The sequence below is a fragment of the Macrotis lagotis genome, chromosome 6 (assembly GCF_037893015.1).
Source record: "Macrotis lagotis isolate mMagLag1 chromosome 6, bilby.v1.9.chrom.fasta, whole genome shotgun sequence".
Lineage (NCBI taxonomy): Eukaryota > Metazoa > Chordata > Mammalia > Peramelemorphia > Peramelidae > Macrotis > Macrotis lagotis.
The window spans coordinates 52,925,115-52,938,954 of NC_133663.1; the positions used below are offsets into that span (position 1 = coordinate 52,925,115).

Below are 13,840 nucleotides of genomic sequence, written 5' to 3' on the forward strand. Positions count from 1 at the left end.
CCCGGACCTACCTCTAAGGCTAACTTCTCTCTACTGTGGGATACTGCCTTATAGATTATCCTTATATCTTTCAAAACATTAACATTTCTCTAGATCTAGTTTCTTCATCTATAAAATCAGATGACTAAAGTCCCTTATATTGCCCAATTTATAATCCTGTAATTCCCATTAAAAACCCTTTTTTTCTAGTTTCTAGATTAGGAAATTAAGACTCAGAAAGATTGGCTATGACAGTTACTACTACAACTACTACCATTATCACCACTCCTACCTCTCTTGCTACCATTACTATATTTAATTTGCTACAGCTATTATATCATCTGATGTTCACAGCAATCCTCAGCATAGGTATTATTATCATCCCATTTTATAGAAAAGATAACTGAGGCATCCAGAAATTAAAGGACTTATTCAAGGTCACTCAGCTTAAATGTCTGAGACAGATTTGAACTCAGTTCTCCCTGACTTCATGTTCAATATTCTTCTATCCATCTATTTACCTCTAGTTGTACATCTTGAAAACAACAGAATTCAGGGACTAGAAGTCAAGTCTTCTCATTCTCCGATTCCATATTCTTTCTGCCATACCACATTCAAGCATTCTCAAAAAATCAACCTTTCGAAATACTCTCAGGGAAGAAATTGTTTAGTAGTTTTTCAGTTGACTCCAATGCTTCATGACCCCACTTAGAGTCTTCTTGGCAAAGATACTGAAGGAGTTTGCCATTTTCTGTTCCAGCTCATTCTACAAATGAGGAAACTGAGGCAAACACAGTCAAGAGACTTGACAAGGATCACACAGCTACTAAGTGTGTCTGAGGTCACATTTGAACTCACAAAGATGAATCTTCCTGACTCCAGGTTTGACTCTCTATCCACCATATCATCTAGCTTCCCAGAGAGAAGTTAGAAAGGGAGAAAAGGAACTAGCCGGAAATCTAGGAAAGAACAGAGGATAACCAGGCTATTATAATTTCTTGGAAGTCAAGGGAAAAGAAGTTTTCCTGAAGCAGAGGATGAGGATGGAACCATCAAATGTCATTGAGTTCAAGGGGAATGTGGTCAGAGAAGAAGAAGGTAATTGGTGACTTTCAAATTCAACAAACAAAAACCAACTACTTTATTTATACAAGACACTGGGAAGGCAGGCAACCTAGAACAATAGAAACATCTCTGGTTTGGATTCCCAACTCTTCTACTTGCTCCTGTGTGACTTTGGACAAATCACATAGCCAATCTGAGATTCATTTTTATCATCCATGAAATGAAAGCTTTGTAGGATTCCTTCCAGGTCCAGTGATCCTAAGGGCAAGAATCAGGGTCAAAGATCTGCACAGTTAGAATGTCTTCCAGTCCCACCATGGTCTCTACCCAGGCCTTTGGGTTGGGGCCAAAGCTAGCCATCCTCTGGAGAAGGTCAGAGTGGCAGATTGCCGTTCTGCCTCCTGTGTGTCTGCTGATATTCTAAGCAGGGTCAGTTCCTGCCAGCCAGCCTTCTTTGTAGCAAACAAGATGCAAGAGACTGTCTGCCAAGCTCATTCTGGGGCCTCAAAGAGCTATCAAAACTCACTTATCTGCAAGTCTTTTGTCAGAACAAATGTTGCCCCATGGGCATGAACACACACACACACACACACACACACACACACACACACACACACACAAACACACACTGCTTACTTACAAAGGGGCTAATTCACCGTCAAGACAACCCCTGAATTTTACCTTAGCCAAAAACCAAAGATAACTCATATCTTTTCCTATCCACCAAGAGTTTTTAATTATTTGATTTTGGGTTTGGGGTTTTTGGTCACTATTTCTCAACTTTCAATACAGGTGCTTTGTAAAACTGTTGTGTAAAAACCAAAGCCTGGAGCAGAAAGATTCATTTTTCTGATGTCAAATCTGACATCAGACACTTTCTAGCCGTGTGTGATATTGGCCAAATCACTTGACCCTGTTTGCCTCAGTTTCCTCATCTGTAAAATGAGCTACAGAAGGAAAACAGCAAACCACTCCAGTGTCTTTGCAAGAAAAACTCAAATGAGGTCATTAAGAGTTGGACTCTACGAAAATCACTGAACAAAGCAAGATGGAAGTTTTGTAAAATCACAATGATAGATTACTTACAAAGATGAGATCATAAACCCATTAAAAAACTGAACCTCATATTTATATTGCATTTTACAGTGAACAAAAATGTTTCTTCATAATGCCCTATGAGATGGGTACTAAAAATGTTATTTCTATTTTAGAGTTAAGGGATATGTGGGAGATTGAGTGATTGCCAGAGTCACAAAGTCATACATATCTCAGATGGAACTTAAAATGGACAGTATAGGGGAAAGGACTTAAAGAGTCACAGAACATAAGTTTAAGGTCTGCATCTGATACCCCTTTTATGACCTTGGACCAAGATCATTTAGTCCCTCTTGTCCAAGAGCTAGATGATGCCTAGGGCCCTGTTATCAGTCACAAACATTTAGTAAGCCTCTGCTTCCTATGTATCAGACTTTATGCTAGTGATAGAAATGTAGAAGTGGCATGATCCCAATCTTCAAAGAGCTTTTGGTCCACTAGGAGCATATGACATATTTCTAGAGAAGTGAATACAAACCATGAGCCCCACCTCTCAAAATGTAGAGTGACCAAGCAAGTCATAGTGTGGAGTTACAAGTGAGAAGGGGACTCTTGAATGATGTGACTCTAGAGATGAATCTTAAATCTAGAGATTCCACAAAGCAGACACAAGAATATACAAGCCAAATACCTGGATAACTGCATTCCAGTAGAAGTGCTTTCCTATATAACTCCGCATATTTTATTTTGTACATTTAAAACCATTTTAATGAGAAGGGGCCCTCCAGTTTCCCCCAAGAAATCCAGGCCACACAAAAATTTCAGGTCAGCTAAAAACTCCAGTCCTCATATGAAGTCTCTTTACTCCTAGTCGAGTCTTTTTTTTTCAATATTATCATGATGATAATTACTAACCTTTATTTAATATTCAATATTTACACAATGCACTCTCTCCATACACATATATATATGTATATATACATATATATATATATATATATAATCTTGTTTTATCTTCATAATAACCCTAAAAGGTAGGTATTTATTATTTTATAATGAATGTACTGAGGTAGAAAGAGGTCAAGAAGACCTGACCAGGTACCTGCCTAGCAGAGTTTTTACTTAGGTCTTCCTGATTCTGGCATTCTGGCATCTAAACAGCTATAACAGGCTACTTCCCATTGCATAGTTTATGTGCCTGTAGAATAATTATAATGTAGGCCTATAGAGACATCCTATACTCTTAGTCATAGCATCACTTCCCATTTATTGGGATGGTTTTCCCATACATCTGGTGACGTACTCTCTGTCTCATTGGCAACCTAAAGACTAGAAATTGTCATCCTGGTTTTAAAAAAACAAAAACAAAAAAAACTGAATAAATCCCAAACATTGTCCAAATTGGGGGGAAAAACTCAACAAAGCATCTTTCCCATCCTCGTTATTCCAAGAAAGCACTGACAACTTCCCTATTGCTGAACCTCATTTCTCTCCTAAAGGGGAAAAAAATATATATTTTACATTATCTAACCCTAGGCTGTGTATAATACCCTCTAGAACAATGGTATTGATGGAGGAACAACCCAACCATCCTCCTTTGCTCCTCCTGTGCTCCATTTTCCCTGGTCACTCCTCCTGATGAAAATCAACTCAGAGATAATTTTCAATTTGGGCTTATATTCTTGCCCTGGCTAAACCATTATTCCCCATTAATGTAAGAGATTTTCCCCCCATAGAACATTTATTCACATTTATTCTCATCAAAGACTTGCAGGGTGCCTACTCTTTACAGTTTTTTTAAGATCACCAAAGGAGGGACAGTGCTCACTAGAAATTCCAAGGCATTCCCTCATTGACTTCCATCAATAAACATTTATTACACAATATGTCCTAGTCACTCTGCTGAGCACTAATGATGCAAAAACAAAAACTAAATCGTTTACTACCCTTAAGGAACAGCAGCTAGCTGGTGCAAAGGGTAGAGCACCAGCCCTGGATTGAGGAGGACATGAGTTCAAATCCATTCTCAGGTACTAGACACTTAATAACTGAATGACCTTGGGCAAGTCACTTAACCTTGATTGCCTGGCATCCCGAGCCATCTCCAGTTGTTCTAATTTATTTCTGGCCACTGGACCCAGACAACTTCAGAGAAGAATGTGAGACTAATGACTTAGCAGGGTTCCCCACTTCACTCCATTCTAATTCACATCCAGGTCATGGCATCACCTCCTCTGATGTCATGGTCTTCTTGGAGAAAGAAGGACAAACATCATCATATCAGTAATAACCTGACACAATTAGGCTTGATTTAAGTCTAGGGCCCTTAAGGTCCATTTCTGCTTGAGGAAGCTTATTTTAGGCTAAAAGTTATGAGCTCATTCACAACTGGTCTGGTCCACCAGTTAGGAAAATTCTTAAATGTCTAGACAGAGTTTGGATTCTCTGAATAACTCAATATTTATATTTCTCTCTAGTTAATCCAGGCTGGCCTCTTTGTGGTTGAAGCAAAATTCAGTTTACAAGGAATTTTGGAGTATCAAAATAGCAGCATATAATTTGGTATCTATGAATAGAAAGGTATCCAAAGAAAGAGCCAAACATTCCTAGGGACTTCCCTCAGCCCAGTTCTGCTCCAAGATGCCCCTAGTGCCAATGGATTTCTTTGAAATCTCCTTTTTCTTCCACAAGACTGGAATGCTATGCTTGCTGCAACTATTTAAATGAATGTGATTCTAAGTTGTTTGATCATTTATGGACATGCCCTGAGGGTTGGCCAAATTTTCTTGGCCTATCCAAGCATGATTCTTAGGGAATATCAGTACAGTTGGAAGGTTTCCACTTGTAGTTTAAGTCTTATCGATCGATTAATGGAGATCATATCATTTAGTATATAAAAGGTTTGGATGGAGGAAATCACCCCCCCTTATGTTAATGAGGGGAGGGAGGTAACTAGTAGCTGAGGCTCCAGAAAAGCCTCATGCAGAAAATAGTGTTTGAGCTGAGGCTGGAAAGAAACTACAAATTCAGAGAAACCGAGATTAGAAGGAGTTCATTTGAAACATCTAGGACAGCCTGGGTGAAGGCATAAAGATGGGAGGTGTAATTCAAAACTAGAGAAGCAACGAGAAAGCCAGCCTGGGTAGACTGAAACATTTGTGAAAGACAGTGATATATAATACAGCTAGGTCTGATTAGTGAGATTGATGAATCTTGGGAAATAGGTACATGCACCTGATTTCTCATTATTTGAAATTATGATTATGTAAAATATGGCAATTGGTTCAAGAAATATGTCATACAAATTCAGATAGCGCAAGTATTTCAGGGGATTCATTAGCTGCAATAAGTGGGGCAGTTTTATGGTTAGAAAGAAAACTAGCACAGACTTTAAGTGCCAGAAATGTTTGTATTTCATATAGTAAGGAACCATAGGAATTTACTTGGACTTCATAGAAAAAAGCTATATGAATATAATGACTAAGAAAAACTGCTCACTCTCTTGGTTCAACCGGCCAGCTGACATTGATAATTGATTTCCAGTCCAAAGGAACCTTAGATATCATGTAATCCAACTACCTTATTTTACAGATAGGAGAACGGCAGCCAAGCAAAGAGAAGTGACCCCCCAAAAAGTAGCAAAGAAGAGATCAGAAATTCCAACTCAGATCTTCTGCTTCTATTTCTGTTTTTTTAACACAAAATTTCTCTGTAATCCTAGGTCAGACGTACCTGTAAGATCAATTAGTTGTTGTTTTCCTTAACAAATGTATCACTTGACCAAATTCACAAAGCTGTGTGAGTTCCCCATGCTGGAGACTGGTCTGTTTTTCCTCCTGTCTTGGAGTGCCTTCCTGTCTGCAGAAGCTGCAGGACTGACAGGTTAGTGCTTCACTTGGCAGAGCCAGCTGCGTACGGGGACAGAATTGTGTGTGGGTGTGTTGTGTGTGTGTGTGTTGTGTGTGTGTGTGTGTGTGTGTGTGTGTGTGTGTGTCTTTCCATGATAGAGTTGAAAGTGAAATGGAGTTTTCCGTAAAGGAGTTTAAGTTGGAATAGATCTTTACTGTGCATCCTGGAAAACAACCCCCCCTCAAAATCATAATTCATCCATTCCCTATGAGACAGTGCCAGAGTCTCCAGAATGCTATTTTGCCTGCTTTCATTACTGGTCAGTGGAGATGTTGAAATCTAAAAATGAGCAATTTATGGGGTGATAGATGATTTTAGAAATGAAAGTCACCACTGAGGGTTTTCATGATAAACATACCAGTTTTTCTTCATCTATCAGCTTAGTGGAAAAGGACACTGGCTTTCCTTTAACTGTCAAAATGCAATGACTAGTATAATTATTTTCTTTTTAATTCTAATTTTTATAGTGGCAACAAAGTAGCATGGGCCAATTTAAATCTATTATTATTCTACCAAGTTTTATTAAATACCTACTATGTGAAATGCATGTGCCAGGTGCTGGGCTGTTAATCATATTCAATTACATAAATATCTGATATTCAAATAAAGAAAAGTGGCTACTAGATGGTTCAGTGAATAATGTGGGGCCTGTAATTAAAAAGACATTAGTTCAAATTCAGTCTCAGACATTTATTAGCAGTGTCATCTAACTTTTGTTTGTTTTAATCTCTTGAAGAAGCAAATGGCAAACTACTCCAGTATCTTTGTCAAGAATATCCCATGAAATGGGGCGGCTAGGTGGCACAGTGGATACACCGGCCCTGGAGTCAGAAGTTCCTGAGTTCAAATCTGGCCTCAGACACTTAATAATTATCTAGCTGTGTGGCCTTGGGAAAGCCACTTAACCCCATTGCCTCGCAAAAAATATATGTAAAAAAAAGAATATCCCATGAAGGTCAGCCAGGTGGTGCAGTAGATAGAGCACTGGCCCTGAAGTCAGGAGGACCTGAGTTCAAATCCAGCCTCAGACACTTGATAGCTGCCTAGTTGTGTGACCTTGGGAAAGTCATTTAACCCCACTGCCTTAAATAAATACAATTTTTAAAAAAGCTTTTTTTAAAAAAAAAGAATATCCCTTGAACTATATGGTCCATGGGGTCACAAAGAGATGGCCACAACTGAATGAATGAATGAATGAATGAACAATGATCAAACAGATGCAAAACTACATCTGAATCCATAAACTGGCTCAAACATCAAATTTTAATCCATTAGTTTTGATGCTTTTCATCATTAAATAATGGATTGTTAGCTATAGGTTTGATTGATAGCTCCTTGAAGTCAGGGACACTGTCATATTTATCTTTCTACTACTCCAGCATAAAGCATAGTACATTGCAAATAATACTCATTTATGAAATATTTGTTGAGAATATTGTTGTTCCTCTGAAAAATAGGCAGTTTGGGAGGCCAAACTATCTTCAATTACTGATAGTTTGTACATGAATAGCTTCAATGATTAAATGTTTTTTCCATACTAAAGAGGCAAAATGGTAGCCTTGGAGAAATTTCTCTTAGATGCTTTGTCATTTCCCTTTCAATGACCAATCCTTCACTCCTTTCCCTTGATGGCTATCTTGGGTTTTATTTTCCTTGTTGTGTTTTATTTTCAGTTAGTATTTACAATTCCACCCAAGGGATATATGAAAGAATTTAGTATGAATGACATCCCATAATCCCCAAATCTATGAGTTAAAAGATTTTTCAACAGCAGCATTAATCAACCTGAATGTGAACAAGAATTCTTATGGGGGGCTATAAAAATGTGTGTATCCAGTGATCTGAAAGGTCCTATAAAGCATATCCCCAAAGTCTTAGTTGAGTTGTAAACTTGTACTACATAGATGCTAATACAATCTATGTTTTACGCTTAACCCTCATTTTAAATTTTCTTTTGGTTTGGTTTTTACCATTATGGTGATGGATCACAACTTCTGTCATGTTTATCTCCACATATGATATCCTCATATGAACACTGTCAACATCCTTCTTTGGTAGAAGACAAGAATGGTTATGTTATCAAGACCCCAGTGCTCACTTTAAATGTCAGATAAACCAATGATGTACTTAGACTCCTAACCTCATTTCCTCTCATAATATGTTGACGTGGAAAAAAATCTGTTTGTATAAAGCTCTAAAAATATCACTTTGCTTATTGACACATAGTACCTTCTTGAGAACAGTATTCCCTTATATAAATTACCTACTCAGGAGAATTCAGTGCCAGGACAGTTGACATGGGAAAAAAAAATCCATTTCTCAACACCCTCCTCAAGACTAGTGAAATTATCTTAGTCAGTTATCCTCATAAACAAGGCTTTTCCATACTGCTGAAATAATTCTTAAAATCAATAATAAAGGAAGTTCCTGAAAATTTCATGAGAGAAATCTCAATATTTTTCCATGTTCTGAAAAATAAAAAAAAATTAAATTCAAGCTGCTTGTGCTTCTATTTGTGAATATTATTAAAGACACAAAGTAGGTCCTTTTATTTAAAGTAAAAGAAAAACAAGCAATTACTTAAATGGCATGGATTCTTCCAATAGCCAAAGTCTCAGTAGTGAGCATCTAGTGTGGTAGAAAGAGAAATAAACAGTTGATATAACATTAAGTAAGTGATTGGTCAATAACAATTGTCTAAAGTCAGTGTTCTTAAACTTTTAGCATGCATAAGGGATCCTTTTGACAGTCTGGAGTAGCCTCGATAGAACCTCTGCTTGGAATAATGTTTTTGAATGCATAAAATAAAATATATATGATTATTAGGAAAACCAGTTATAATGAAATATAATGAAATATTTTATCTTATAAATCAAATATTTTATCAATTTTAAAAAGTTCATTGATCCCAAGGTTGGAACATATAAAATAAGAAGGAATGTAACGGATATACCTTCATGCCTACAGAGAAACCCCATCACTTTTTCAGGCTTTCGTGAAGAAGGTATCTTCATGCAAAAAATAAAGATTCAAGTCCTTTTAATCATTCAATATCACTGCAAATGATTGTGCTATAAATTATTTAAAAAAGAGGAAAAATTGCTTATCCCAAGTTTGTTGCACTTAATAATAATGGCTTATTTAGCATTTAAAACTTAGCATCTAAACAAGTTTTTAAAGTGTGCAAGGTGCTTTAAAATATTTCATTTAATCCTCCCAACAGCTCTTGGAGGTAGGTACCATCATTATTGGCATTTTATAGCTGAGTAAACTTTGGGAGATAGAGCTTAAGTGACTGGCCCAGGATCACATAGCTAGTAAGTATCTGAATGTGGATTCAACTTGGAACTCCTTGACTCCAAGTCCATTGCACCACCTAGGTTATACTGCCAGCTGATACATATGACTGTAACTAGGCACTTTAAGGATAGTTATTAGAATACTCCTATTTTTCAATGGTACTCCTATAGGCAATACTCCTAGCACTTCCCTGGTGCCCTTTCTTGATAATAGGAAAGCCTGAAGGAGAGCCATAATAAAATCCAAGGCTAATAGAGTTGTAGAGGGATAAGAAGTGGCTACAGGAATGCTTCAGGCTTCATGATAGGGTCAGGGAAAGAGACACATTGCACAGAATAAGATAACATTATTTTAAAAGTTTTCACATCTTTCTAAGTCCGGTTGCCAATCATCAGAGAATTAAAGCATTTCTACACTTCTTCCCCTACAAAGCACATACACAAGGATTTATATCTGTAAAAATTCTTCATGTATAAAATCCCCAGCTAACATGGGAGAGAGAAGAGGGATTGTTACAGCAGGTTTCTCTGATAGAGGTCTCATTTATAAGATGTAAAAGTAATAAATCAAATCTTATAAAAAAAATAAGAGCTATTCTACAATTGATACATGGTCAAAGAATATGAACAAGCACTTTTCAAAAGAATAAATCCAAACAAGCAACAAATATATGAAAAAGTAGTCCAAATTGTTAATACTTTAAGAAAATAAAAGCAACTCTGAGGTTTCCATTCACACCCATCAGATTGGCAAAGATAATAAAAAAAAATGTTAAATATTTAGGGGACTGATGGAAAGCAGACATTAGAGAAGCTGTGAATTTATCCAGCCATTTTGGAAAGCAATTTAGAACTATAGCCAAAAAGTCAATAAACTATGAATACCCTTTACTTAGAAAAACTATGTTGCTTCTATATCCAAAGCAATCAAATAAATAGAAAAATAATATTTACAAAATATTTATAGAAGCCCTTTTCATTATAATAAAGAATTAGAAACCAAGGGAGTATATATCAATTGGGAAATGGCAGAATAAATCAGAGTACACAAATGTAAGAGAATATTTTTATGCTATAAAATGATTAAAGAAATGGATTTGAAGAAACTTGGGAAGACTTTAAAATGCTGATGCAAAGTGAAAGGGGCAGAATCAGAATAACAATTTCTATAACAACAACAATAACATTGTAAAGATAAACCACATTAAAAAACTTCACAACTGATCAAAGTAATGACTACAACTCCAAAGAACCAATAATGATAATGTATACTACCTACTTCCTAAAAGAAAGTAAAGAATTCTAGATATAATGTAGATTTTGTTTTTGCTTGACCAAATATTTTTAAGTTTTCCTTTTTTTTTAATTTTGGATATGGGGGGGGAGGAGAAATAAATGCTCATCAATTGAATTTTTTTTTGAAAAATTTGATGAGAGTTCCTTTCTTTAAATGGCTTCGTGCCCTTTCTATAAAACAATCAAGAGAATGTATGTCAAATCCTCTTGCTTTCAGATACATAACAAGAAAACAGGGAATATTTTTGCTCCAGATCCACTGGCCAATGACCCTGAGATAGCTTTAGTTTTTGCAAATGGGTTCTGGCCTAAATCAATGGAGGAGAGAGGCATCTGTTCTTAGAGTTACTAGAAATCTCTATTCTCTTCTTTCTCAGCAGATAAATTGTCCTACTTTCCTGATTTGGGGAATAGTCTGAATCAATGCTACTTCTATCACTTGGGAAATCTACCATCTTACTATTACTGGGTGACATCAAAATTTTCAAGTCTCAGTATTATTTTAGCACCCCTTAACACAACTTCGTGTGACAACATATTGGCCCTAAATGTCTGCTTCTCCTCTACAGTGATGTTAAACCCAGAAAGACACAGGTGCCTCTGGGCTATACATAGGGGTCCCTGTAACTGCATGTTGACTTAGAAACCATAGGTTAATATCATCTGTTTTATCATATTTTCATTATTTTAATATTTCCCAATTACATTTAAATCTAGTTCAGGTCAAAATTTGAAATTTTGTGTCTTATATGCAGCTCTGTTTGACACCTCTGCTCTAAGACATAGTAGAGGCAGGAGTCAAACCTGCTTTTTAAAAAAAAATCAATAAATGGGTTCCTCTATAGCTGTACTGAGAACACTCAAAATTTCTATGGAAAGATGCTAAACTACCATTTTTCATCCTCCTTTCATGTATTGTCTTTCCCTATGAGAATGTAGGCTACTTGAAAGTAAGAAAAGTTTTGTTTTTGCCTTTGTTTGGTTTTATATTTCACTCTTATTTCCCAGCACATGACTAATATATGGTTTCTTTGGTAACTGAATATGTTTTTTCACTTTTTTGCCATTTGGATATGGGGTGAAAGTAAAATAAATGCTCATCAATTGATCCCCTTTCTTTTTATTCCATCCTTCCTTCTTCTATTCCTTCTTCCATCCTTCCATTCCATTCCTTCTTCCTTTCTTTTTTTCTTCCCTTTTTTCTTCATTTCTTCTTCTCTTCCCTCCTTTCCTTCCATTTGTCCAATTCTGGTTTTTAGAGTTTTATTTTCTTCAGTTAGCTTTTGTGTTTCTTTTTAGAGTTGGTTAATTTTACTTTTAAAATTATTGTTTTCTTCATTTGATTTTTCATAATTGTCCTGCATGGGTCTCATTTCTTTTCTCCGTTTTTCATCTTCTTCTCTTCTTTGTTTTTTAAAATCCTTTTTGAGCTCTTCCAAGAGCTCTTTTTGGGTTTGAGATCAATTCATAAACCCTTTTGAGGCTTCATATATAGGCATTTTGACACTTTTCTGAGATGGCATTTTTAATTGTTCTTATCAGAATACTAGATCTCAATGGTTAGTGCCTTTTTTTTTGCACTGGGGGTTGCTCACTTTGATAGTTGAACTATGCTCCTGTAATATAGGATGTAGAGTCCTAAGCTTTTTGTGCTGGGGCCAGAGATCTGGTCCCTGAATTCCCCCACTGGAGTTTTCAGTGTTCTCAATTTGTTCCCTGCACTAGGGTGGCCAGACATTGCATCAGCATTACAGGACTAGAATCTTGCTTTTTGGTACTGGGGTTGGGACCCTCATAGTTGCCTGTTGAGCCAAGACCTGAGCTGTACTGTGGCTAAAAACCTCCCCGCCCCGGTTTTCCAGTTCTCCTGCCCAACCTGGGCTACCCTCCCTTTTTTCACACATGAGACACTTTTTTTTCTGAAGTTCCTCCAAGATATTTTGTTGCAAAGTTGTTTCAATGTGTTTTGTGGGTTCTGTTGCTTCAGGATCTATTTAGAACCTTCATTCAAAGTTGTTTTGGGGGAAGCTCTGGGAGCTTCCTAACTTCATGCCACCATATGACTCTCCTTCCTTCCTTCTTTTCTTTTTTTCCTATTTCTCTGTTTTTTTAAGATGGTAACACAGTATCTTGAATGCACTCTAGATAATCAGTTTCTTCTAAATTATTTAGCTGTTTTGTTTCAAATCATCACCAGGAAGAGAAGGCATGGGAGCAAAATGTGATATGAATGATTCACTTTAACTATATTACTCTAGTCACAGTATCACATTACTCTATTCACAGTATCACCTTTGCTAGAGATCTGTGGCCAAAAATCCCTTAAAGACCTGGGGTTTAGACCTTATTGGTGGAAATCAAGATAAGATGCAATTGAAATTTATAGTACCAATTTTTATCCTTTTATTGAAAATTACCTTACCATCCATCCTGCCTCCATGCCATTTAGACTTTTATCATAGGATCTATAATATACCCTGAATACCCCTAGAGTTTTCACCAACCTCTCTATTTCATCCTTAAGACTATTGGGCATTTCCCGAGAAGCTGGACTTACTTTTACATGTTATCTCTTCTTATTAGTATGAGCTTCTTGAAAACATGGACTGTCTCACTTTTCCTGTTAGTATTCTCACTCTCTCTCTCTCTCTCTCTCTCTCTCTCTCTCTCTCTCTCTCTCTCTCTCTCTCTCATCAAGGTTAAGTGACTTGCCCAAGATCACACAGTTAATAAGTGTCTGAAGTAAACTCAGATCCTTCTGACTCCAGGACCTGTTTTCCATCTCCTATGCTATTTCATTGCCCCTTCTGTTGAAATTCTCAATGCTTAGTTCACAGAGAGGACTGAATAAATGCTTTTTATCCATTCATACTAAGTTGATCTTGTTTAGTGTAGAAAATTTCATCAGTACATATTATTGAAATGTTATTAGTAATTAACTAATTAATTAGTAATTAAGGAATATATATATATATGTATGTATGTATGTGTGTGTGTGTGGTTCAAAGTCTTGATATAACCAACTGTACTCATTTGAAAAGAAAATGATTTTCCAGTCATCCCAACTGATCTTCAAGTCATTCAAGGTCAACAGTTCCAACACTATTCACAAAGTGGGGTAGATAGGTAATTAGGTAGAGGAGTTAGGTATTTTATAGCTGTCTGCTTGTTTTCTTTAGTGGGTTCATCCACTGAATGACTAGGCCTACGCAGAGAAGGTAACATTCATTTTGCATAGCCAAGGGTCTCATAGCTTT

General features: G+C 36.6%; 1 protein-coding gene across 1 annotated transcript in view; it reads left to right on the top strand.

The window, feature by feature from the left end:
* SLC9A9 (solute carrier family 9 member A9) overlaps window positions 1-13,840 on the top strand; it is a 738,251-nt gene that overhangs the window by 338,480 nt on the left and 385,931 nt on the right. Inside the window, exon 8 of the mRNA XM_074191139.1 lies at window positions 5,856-5,961. Coding sequence (XP_074047240.1) covers window positions 5,856-5,961 — 106 coding nt within the window. The remainder of the gene's footprint in view (window positions 1-5,855; window positions 5,962-13,840) is intronic.